Raw genomic sequence first — 10,780 nt, 5'->3', positions numbered from 1 at the left:
TTTGCAAGGAAAATGATCCACTTACAAATAATTTTCAGGAGGTGATAGACACCTACACATTATGGAGACAGCTGAAGCCTCCTTTTCCTCACAGGCAACTAGGGGGAGGGAAAAGGGGTAAGTAAAGGCATGTCAGGGAAAGTCAGAGAAGCATCCACACCTGCTCGTTATATCAAGTGTCTAGAGACTCTCTAAATAATTCAGGTGCAGCTGGCTCCCTCCAGGGGCAGGTGCTGAGGAGAGTTTCCAGACAAGCATCTCCTCTTGCAAAAGTGGAGCAGACCTAGGATCTGATTACTTGAAAAGGGGTCCAGTTAGTAGCTATGGCAACCTCCTTCTTCAGTCTTACAACTTACCTTGGGTTAAGGTACAAGAAGCTTCTAGGGAAATACTACTGCTACACCCCGCTGTGGTGGGGAAGCGCTCCAAAGCCCAGGTGTCTAGGGTTCTAATCTCGGTTCTACTACTTCCTGTGTGACCTTAGGCAATTTACTCCACCTCTCTTAACCTCAGTTTCTGTACCTGTAAACTGGGGATAACAAGTCCCTCTTTGAGATTGCTGTGACATCACAGGCAAGGCTCCTACTATAGTGTCCGATACATAAGAGATATCTCCTCAGAGTGTCCCCGACCACATTTCCTAGGAAGAGATGTTTGTACTTTAAATAAAAGAGCAACGTCCAGAAATAAGAGAAAGATATTCCTTAGAACAAAATAAATATAACAGCTAACAGTTGTTGAAGGTTTACCACAGGCTGGACATTGTGCTTTACATATAATCTCACAAAACCCATTATCAAAGTTCTGAGAAGTTAAGACACTTACCCCAGGGCAAACAGCTAGAAGATGGGGGAATCAAGGTCCAAACCCTGTCCTGTCTCTCGTCTAAAAAAAGCCTGCGCTCTTATCCTCTAGGTAAGTTGGTTTCTGAAAGTCATTTTACTGTGCCAGCCCTTGTCTCCAGGTCAAAAACCTGAGGATGGCGGGGAGGTATAGGGCAGACCTCCTTAGGTCCATGGGGCCAGACTGCCCTCTAGTGTTAGAGGAATCTGAGGGCCAGATGGAATAAAGAGAGTTGCTTTTCTTTTGAGGTGGGAGTGAACCCTCCTCCCTTCCATCCTGGAGTGCGGCTGTCTTGTTTAGTGCCTTCCTATTGGCCAAAGGGTTCTCCTAGGAATGGGGGTCAAAAAGGTGGTAAAGATTGGGAGTTAAGGAGAACTAACTTGGGACAGAGCAGCAATTCTCCAGGTTAAGCTTCAAACCACTGGGTAGAGGGAATGTCTCTTATTCTCAGCATATGGCACATTAATAGGTGCTCAGTGAGCACTGAACCAAGTTTTAAATCTCATTCTCACTAAAGACGGAGTTCAGCCAGTAAGAGCAGTTATAAAGTTATTCATTGATTTTTGCCAGAAGCACCAGCAGAAAAGAGACTGTAACATGTAACCCACCATCCATTCCAATAGACTCCAAGAGCATGTTCACGTTCAAGACTACGTGAGAATGATGACACTCCTTGGTTATTTAGAAATAAGTTGAGGTCAGCAAAGATGTGTGATCATTTTAGGCTGCCACCCTCACACCGAGTCCCTAATGGCCCAAGGGTCTCAGAGAAGGCACCCCCACCCCCGCCGCCGCATCCATAACTCTGCCAAAGTGGTCTGTTTCACCAGGTGGTCAGCGAGCACCTGTAGGCATTGCTCCTAGCTGGGCCACTGGGGAATATAAAGACGGACATACCAGGAGGGGCCATATTGCTAATTGTGGCTAATGCTGATGGAGCTCCTTCCCTGAGTTGGGTGTTCAACTCCATTACCTGAATCTCTCCCGACAGGTAGGTGTTAGTCGTCTACTTTTTCCAAATATGGACATCGAGGCCCATTTTGGTAAAAGTCTGTTAAGTTCACACAATTTATAGATGGCGATGCAGGCCAGTATGACTCTCAGCTGCAAGCTCTTTCCAATACAACACTGGCTAATTCTTTGAAATAACTGTTACTGTGACAGTTGCCTTTTTCTAAAATTCAAGAACCTCCAAGAGAATTAGCCCCATGGAGCTATCAGCTTACAAACAGATGGCTTTTTTTTTACACTTCGGTGGACTAGCTTTCTCCAGCCTAATTTCCTGCAGATCCTCAGTCTGTCCCCTCTGCCTAGGGCAACTCTAACTTCCCACCTCCTCTCCAGAGGTGCCCAGGAGGTTCACCTTTTCTCCATCTCATACAGAGCAATTCGGCTTTCCCACAGCCTACCTCCAAACCCGACTTACAAAACCCATCAATGAGCTCAAGAGAACAAGGGGGTTTCTAGAAAAAGCTAGTCTTTAGAGCGGGTTTAGGGTAATTGTGGCAAACAGTGCTAGCAGCTTACCCAATGTTTATCCCTTTTCCTTCCTTGTGAAAAGGATCCAGATTTTTGTTCAGGGAGGAGTGTGCCCAGCTGTGAAGCTGTATTTCTCAACCTCCCTTATAGCTGGAGTTGTCCACGTGGCTGCACGAAACGGCTCCTCCATAGAAGCCATGTTGTGCAGGTGAATGGATCCCCCTCCCATCTCTGCGAATCAGAATAATTTTCTTCCCCTACCCAATTTCTCTTCTCCCTTACCAATAGACTCCTTCTTAGAGCTACAATATGCCCAGATAAAAAAAGTCACACGCCCCAGATCCCTTGTAGAAGCGAGGAGGGGCGTCACGAGCCAGTTCTGGACGAGCAGTTGGATAGGTCTTCCCGAAAGTCGCGTGGATGAGGCAGCTGGCACATACTCCTTTGCCTGTGGTTCTGGAACATGGTCCTGATGGTAGGGAGATCACTATCACAGGGATGAGGGCCTTACCCTAGTATGGGAGAGCAGAAACCAAAAGGAGCCCAACTGCCTGATGACATCATGGAGCCTTGGTCTCAGCCCTGGGAAGCCTACCTCCAGACCTCTTCTTACTGGACACAAAAATGAACTTCTATCATGTTCAAGCCCTAGCTGTTTGCATTTCCTGGGACAATGCAACTCAATTTCTACTTTACTACAGTGATTGATTCAGGCCAGTTTAATAAGAGTGGAGCGTAGGACTTCTGTCTGATGATAGTTTTATCTGACACCCTCCCATCATCCAACCCACAACGTGGACAGCTTTGCTGCCGGTGGACCTCTAGAACCGTCGTGCTCAAAGTGTGGTTTTTGGATTGGCGGCAGCAGCTGGAAATTTATTAGAAATGCAAATTCTCAGCCCCTATCCCCGACCTACTGAATCAGCAATCTATTCTAGTAACACTGCCGGTGATTCTGAGATTCTCAAGTTTGGAAACCACTGATTTATAGAGATCTGCAGAGAAAGGGAGCCAAGCCCTGATCAAATCATGTCTGAACCATGCATCTGGATTTCCTCAGTTATGTAACCCGATAAATACCCTTTCTTTTGTTAAACTACTTTGAGCTGAGGGTTCTGTTACTTGTACCTGAAAACACTCCCACAGTTGCGGCCTCATGGTCACTATCCTTACAGGGCACAAAATGCTACCCAGAAATACTCTGTTTCGCATACATTTGAGAGGCAGAAGTGAGGAGGAATCACGTCAACAACTGCTCCGAGTCAAAAAAGAGACTTGATTAGATGTAAAGCCTTACCCAGATGAGATTGCCAGAGGATTCATCTAAATATGCCAAACCTTTGCATTCGCTTGGAGGTTGAGAAATGAATTTCTAGTTCAGAAGTGCGCACACACCGCACGTATTCTGTGCTGTTCTGCAGAGCTCATGTTAGTTAAGTATCTGGAGACCCAAAGTCTTGCTTTGTTCCCACCCCCTGCGTAGAGCAGGGCTGCTCCCCTCAGCCAAACCAGGACCACCTCTTCTTTCAGGCAGAGCATGATGCTCACCTGGGTCTACCTTCTCTTTCCCAGACCCCAAATAAGGTCTCTACTGCTCACTCCCTTTTCAGTAGCAGCTGCCCACACACTCTACGTGCTGAAATGTTTGATCTCAGGCTCAGTGCTCTGCAGAGGGCAAAGCTGGGCTTCTGGTGACCAGATGAAGCTGCGATGGGAAAATCCGGCTTCTGAAAACTGCCTCATGAGTAACAGGAGAAAACTGTTTTCTTGTGGAGTACGGAACCAAGCACACAGCTGGGCACCTTAAAAATCACAGCAAATGACCATCCCGCCCCTACTGAGTCCTTGCCACGTGCCCATGCTGTGCCAAGCATTTACGTTACCACTTAGGACAAAGGAGATATTAATGTTCCCAGGAGGAAACTGAGGCTCCCAGAACCTAAGTAACTTGCCCAAAGTCACTTGTTTAGTAAGCGGCAGAGCAGACAATTGAACACAGGTATGTCATCCAGAGTCTTCTATGATGGAGGGGATAGAACTCAAAACTCAACCAAATTCAAACTAGCTTAAGCAAAAAAGGAAAACAATGGAGTCCAGCCTACCAGTCCAGTTCAGGCACTGATGGAGCCAGGTGGGCAAAGTCTCTATATATCCCCTGGCTCCCTTTCCTCTGTGTTGGACACTTCTATGTGTAAAGAGGAGGACAGTTTGTTTCTCCTAATAACCGCAGTAAAAATTTAGTTCTACTAGCATGCCATTTGGCCAAGTTTAAATCATTGTATGCCCAGCCTTGAAGCAGTCACTGTAAGCAGGGAAACAGAACACTCTGACTTATCAGAGCCGAGTCATGTGATTACCACTAAAAATAGTGTGGTAGGGGGGTGATCAGCATAACCTCCCCTGAATCACAGAGATTGGGATTACTTGCAAAACACAGGAGAGATGGTTCCACAACATAAGGGATATAGAGCAAATAACACCATTATAATCTAGTCCTTGGCTGCCCACCTTTCTTTCCATACACTTTTCTTTAAGAATTTATTTATTTGAGAGAGAGAGAGAGAGAGAGAGCAAGAGAGCGCAGCGCACAAGCAGAGGGAGAGGCAGAGGGAGACGGAGAAGCAGGCTCCCCACTGAGCAGGAAGCCGGGATGTGGGGCTCGATGTGGGGCTCGACACCCCAGGACCTGAGCTCAAGGCAGACCCTTAACTGACTGACCCACCCAGGGGCCCCCATATGAATACTTTTCTAAATGGCCCCATGACGTATGTATATACTGTATCACTGACATACTTTTGGCTTTAACAGAAAACCTAAACTCAAGTAAACTTGGCTTGAAGAATGTTTGTGGTCTTACATCTCACAGAGGGCTATTTCCCCCCTTGGTGGGGAGGTGGGAACTTCTGGACTGGCTGGTTCAACAGTCTGTTGTCCAGAGTTGGTAGCTAGGAAAAGGGCAGGAACACAGGAGGGATTTCAGAATAAAAAGCCCCCTTCCTAAGGGACAAACCGGTAAGTACTGAAGACTGCCTGAGTGGGGATACTTACGAGGCAATGGCTGCCTTCTGACCCTCCTTTGGGGGATCTCTTCACTTGTGCTGGAAAAATAAAGAATGCCAATGGCCCTACAGTCCTCTGTAGAAAAGGACTAAGCCTGAGGTTGCTATAGGGGAATGGCCTTGTGGGATGAGTGAGCTTTAGCTGTGTTTTCCAGCCCAAACCCCATTCCCATCCCCTGCCCCAAGAAGGGTGGCTCCCGTGGGATTCTACCACTATCAGCTGTCTGGGATGTAACACCTTCCTGTTTACCCACACAAACTTCTGCCCTGCACTGGTGTGTTCACTGCTCTACAGACTTGTTTCATCCCCACCTCTGGACTTCTGCTTGGGCCAGTCCCCTGCCCAAATGCTCAGCCCACTCCTTACTCCTGTGACTCATCGTGCTCAGGGCCCGGATCCAGGCCTGCCTCCTCAGCTGAGTCTTCCCCAAGGGCCCCGGCCTTCTGGGGTCACTTTCTGTTTTCAACTCCAGGGGTATTTGTTGTCTGCTTGGGAGCTGATTGTGGTATTTGCCACACAGCTTCCGGCAGGACTTTGTTTATTGCCTTTTCAGGCAAGCTATGCCAGAATTCCCCATTCTGAGGGCAGGGCAGGCAGGGTGGCTTGCCGGACCATGTAAGGCTCTGGATGAGAGGGAGAGTTGGAAGCCGGCCTGAGAACATGTTCCACACGACACCGTGATACTTGTGCTCATAAAACATCCTCAGAGGATAAGCAGCAGCATGTCAGTGAACGCTTCTCTCTTTGGAAGGGCCCCCACGAGACAAGAAAGCTTTCAACTGCAGACTGTTGGGCACCAGGGACCCTAAAACAGGAGGTGGATGGAAGGAAGGAGGGTCTTCCGAAGTGAACTAAGGATGTCAGGACTGGGGCCACGGCCGTCCGAGTGGCGGCATGCTCACGCTGTCCATATCCACCGACCTCATTCCGTCACCATGCTCAGTCCTTACGTTCCTGGGGCCCAATCTCCTGTTTTCCTCTCTCTCTCAGTCTGGGTCCGTCCTGTGGGATCTGCCTGTGCTGCCTCCATGGAAACACAAGGCAGACAGATGCTCTCCCCAACCAGCTTTCCGAGAAGAGCCAGTGTGTCAAAGCGGGTGTGCGGGTCACAGGGAGGGCTGGGGGAAGAAGAGGGCCAGGGAAAGTGAGCGTGCGGACTTGAACCACGCACACAGGCTTTTCATAAGAACTTTATTTCTCAAAAAGGGGGAAGAATCCAAAGTATTAAAATAACCTTCTAATTTGTGTTTTGGAGGAAAAGGGTAGGATGACAAAATAATTTATATAAAAATTTCAAGCATAATTGCTGTAGATACTTCATCCTGGGACTCGCAGCTCCAGGTTCCAACTGCATCCCGAGTCATGCCGAATCTTCTGGGTCCGGAAAGGCACGAGCATCTGAAATGCTGCTTTATCTTTACTCCACAATAAATACAAAAGGTCAATCTTCCCAATGGAAATGATTCAGTCCATTTTTGTGACTGTTTCTGATGAGAATGCTAAAAAGAGCTGCCCCCCCTTCTAAATTCCAAACCTTTCCTTTTTGAAGATGAGTGTGAGCATAAAGAGATGAAATGTGGAAAGACAGATTAGGTGTGAGGGGCCCTAGTGCCAACCAAACGTCAGGGGAGACGTTACCTCACTGAGGCGATAAAAAGGTAAAAGCGTCCATGATTTTCCTGTTGCCTTGTGGGGAAGCTGCACCTTTCTGTTTCTATCATGAAGGGAACTGCACTGTGTGAAGCGAAGTCCCTAACTGCAGCAATTAAGCAAAGTCCCCATTCATAGCGATTATTTTCTAACTATAAAAGAGAAGGGTGAATTGGAATATGCACATGTGCCAAGACTGGCATAGCCAAATGGAGCCCAGAGGCATCTCGGTGCACTTTCCAACAGGCAGACCCTTCCGGGAGTGGGAGATGAGACCTGGCTCATCTCCGGAGATTCTGAAGACAAGCTTAACTGTGAAGACCTCTTGTATCTTTCCCTGCTCTTCTTGGAATGCTTTCAGTTGGTATTTCTCTGAGGCACAGGGAGGTTCTCATGAAGGTATTTTAAACTTCCATGCTCTGAGAAATCCGAGACCACATGGTCCTGCCCCCGCAGCAGCCACTTAGTAGTGAGCAGTCCCTCAAGTCCTACTGGTCCCCGTGCGTGGATCCTCGATGTGCTGATGCCCACTTCGGCTCCTGAGAAAAAGCATGGATGAGGATGCGGCCTTTCCCAGCCCTGCTTCCTGTCCACCCACCAGACCCACAGCTCTTCCTTCTCCCCACGTGGCACCCTCTCATCCCGCCCACTCCTGCTCCATCCTCCCCAGATCAGCTTGGCTTCCACGGTCCCCGTCAATGTGTCCTCCGGGCGCTGTGAATCATGACAAGTCCCCTTCTTCTAATGAAACACAATGTGTGGGCTCTCCTCTGCACTCCTATCCCAAATGCATTTTGACAATACTAGGAGTGCTGGCTGATATCTTAGTGTCTACGCTGTGTATCATAATTTGACATTCAGGCATTTTTTGAGGTATACAACAATGTCCAGTATTGAGGTTTCATCTCCTCAAATATTCTCTAAGTCTCAGAATGGAAGGGCTGGGACATGTTCTCAGTATCCCCCAGAATTCTTAGCACAGAGGCACTCACTAGATAGTTAATACATGAAAAGGGGACAGTTCATTTTCCCTCCCTCTTGCTCTAAGCTTAGACTTGGGGCTTTAGGGGTTTTCCTGGGTCTGTCTGGATGTTCTGCATGGTATATAGTGGAGGCAGGGTTCCCTTGTCTGTCACAACTTTACTGAGCATGTACTATGTAAGAGGCACCACGCTGGGCCCTGGGGAGGCAGTGGTGAATAACCTATGCAAGATCGTGTTTTCTTGGACCTCGTATTTCTGTGGGCAAGGCAGTCAAAGAACAATTTGGCAAATAATTTCATGTGGTGATGGGAGTGCAGGGAAGGGTCCTGGGACAGATGTGTGGGCTGGGGGGCCACCACACTGGTAGAGTGGTTAGGGAGAGCCTCCCTGAGGAAGGGCCTTTCCTCTGAACCCTGAACAATGACAAGGATCCAGCCAGTGGAAGGGCAGGTGGAGAGGCGCTGCAGGCAGAGACCAGCATGGCAGAGGCCCAAGTGGGGGCTGGGCAGTAGTGGTTGGCAAGGAGAGTGTGACCACCAGATTCTAATTCTGGGTTAATAGCACAGGGACCACATGACTTTGGGCACATGGCCAAACCATCTCCCGTGCTTCAGTTCATTTGGAAAATGAGGAAAAGAACAGAACCCATCATGTAGAACTAAGTGAGACAATGCATGTGATACACTTAGCACAGTGCTGGGAATATGTAAATGCTCAATAAACACCGTCACTGTTATTAATGCACTTCATAGGAATTTAACTCAACCAGAGTTTGAGCATTTGCTCTGAGCACGTGATGGAAAGACAATGGAGTGGTCTTTTGCTCTTCCCCCATCCTGGACTTTTGCTTGAAAGCTAGGTACCTCAGCCCTTGAAAGTATGCTGCTATTTCTTCTTCAACAACACGAAAGACAAAAATCAGTGCAAGGGATGTGACAATTAAATCAAAACCCCAACATAACAGAAACAGGTAACCAACAGTAAAGAGTCTCATGATTAAGAATAACTGAGTAACATTCTGTTTAACAACCTTTAGTAATTCAGTGAGAACTATTCTCTAGGCAGATCTATTCAAAAGTTCAGAGTTTTAAAATGTCTTAAGTGGTTGAAAAAATTCTCAGATGTGTCATAAATACCTATTGGTGCTCTTTATAATGGTACCCCTGAAAACGAGGGACTGTCTGAAAAATCTCCATACTGGGGAATAGAAATTTTCTTTCTTTCTTTTTTTTTAATATTTTACTTTAAGTAAGCTCTACACCCAACATGGGGCTTGAACTCACAACCCTGAGATCAAGAGTTGTATGCTCCACCTGAGTTAGCCAGGTGCCCCTGGAGATTGTATTTCTAATGATACAGGGGAGAAGGGAGGTCTTTTTTTTTTTTTTTTTTTAAGGGTACTTTTCTGAAGCTTTTTATTTCAAAGGTGTGCTTCAGAAATAAACCTTGCACCTCTGGCTTACCTGTTTGTTTTTGATACTGCCTATTTAAGCCCAGTATACGTATTAAAACCTTCTTTTGTCCTGTCTTCTTGGGGAATCCCTCCTCTCAGGCAATCTTTCTCTTTGAAGAAGTGAGTCTGCAACAGCTCCCGAGGGACCTCGGCACACACGCCTGTCACAACCTGCGCAGTAGGCATGCTGTGCTCTGCCCGTACCGTAGTGGGAGCAACCCAGGCTCTGGCCCTGTGTAAGTGTGGGTCTGAGAGACAGCTGGGGGGCTTTGGGCAAATTACTCCACTTCTCTGAATCTCAAAGATCTATGGAAAAAAAAAAAAAACAAGCACCTACCTTCTTAATACACAAAATGCTTAGAGCACAGGACTTCTCCTGGCCCAAGGTTGCTCTGAGGATTCTCTCTCATCAACTACCCTCCCACAACTCTTCCATCTTAATCAAGCACGTGACTTCATGTGGTTCCTCCACCCTCACCATGCTCCTTGGACCACACAGTGATTCACAAAGGGACCTCTTTTTCTCCTGACCAGAATCTTTCTTACCCAGTCCGAAGCGGTAGCCATCAGAGAAGCGGGTGCTGGCGTTCCAGAACACACAGGCACTATCTACGTGCTGGAGAAAGAACTCAGCTGTTTTCTCTGCACATAAAGAGAAGACACTGAGTTAGGGCGACCCAGGGAAAACATTCCTCCTTCCAGTCACACACTGGTGACTGACCAGGGCTGGGCCCAGGCCCCTGAAGAGCTTCCCTACACATTAAACATGCAGACTTGTGAAAAATCTGAAGAGGAAGAAGGCTAACCAGCTTCATCAGTCCCTGTTATGGAAAGAGTAGTTGCCTGGGAAAGACTGGGTTGGAATCCAAATCTCCCCCTGTAGACACACCCTTGATGCTGCAATGGCCTGACTATATTAGATCTTTTTTTTTTTTTTTAAAGATTTTATTTATTTATTTGAGAGAAAGAATGAGAGAGAGAGAGAGCATGAGAGGGGGTTGGGTCAGAGGGAGAAGCAGACTCCCCGCCGAGCAGGGAGCCCGATGCGGGACTCGATCCCGGGACTCCAGGATCATGACCTGAGCCGAAGGCAGTCGCTTAACCAACTGAGCCACCCAGGCGCCCCGTATATTAGATCTTTATAAGGCTCAGGAACCAGAAAGCCTAAGTCTGAATTCCAATTCCATACCCACTAGCTGGGTGACTCTGGGCAGGTTTATGAAGCTCTCTGTGCCTGAGCAAAATGGGGACTGACAATATTACCTAGCTCACAGGGTTGTGTGGAGGATAAAAGGACTTGATATCCATAGAG

The 10,780-nt window shown here is 47.6% G+C and overlaps 1 protein-coding gene across 8 annotated transcripts in view; it reads right to left on the bottom strand.

The window, feature by feature from the left end:
• Positions 1 to 6,559: 6,559 nt before the first annotated feature.
• ALDH18A1 (aldehyde dehydrogenase 18 family member A1) overlaps positions 6,560 to 10,780 on the bottom strand; it is a 40,060-nt gene continuing 35,839 nt past the window's right edge. For all 8 annotated transcript variants that reach the window (XM_073904414.1, XM_073904413.1, XM_073904417.1 and 5 more), the window contains exons 17-18: positions 10,015 to 10,110; positions 6,560 to 7,571 (exon numbers count right to left, since the gene is read on the bottom strand). In XM_073904414.1, the coding sequence (XP_073760515.1) occupies positions 7,390 to 7,571; positions 10,015 to 10,110 (278 nt within the window). In that variant the 3' untranslated portion in view covers positions 6,560 to 7,389. The remainder of the gene's footprint in view (positions 7,572 to 10,014; positions 10,111 to 10,780) is intronic.

This window comes from Callorhinus ursinus, unplaced genomic scaffold (genome assembly GCF_003265705.2).
Source record: "Callorhinus ursinus isolate GAN/ISIS: 27379988/994484 unplaced genomic scaffold, GSC_fseal_2.0 scaffold20, whole genome shotgun sequence".
In the NCBI taxonomy this organism is placed as follows: Eukaryota; Metazoa; Chordata; class Mammalia; order Carnivora; family Otariidae; genus Callorhinus; species Callorhinus ursinus.
The sequence above is the reverse complement of the archived record's forward strand: the minus strand, read 5'-3'. Positions and strand labels throughout refer to the sequence as shown.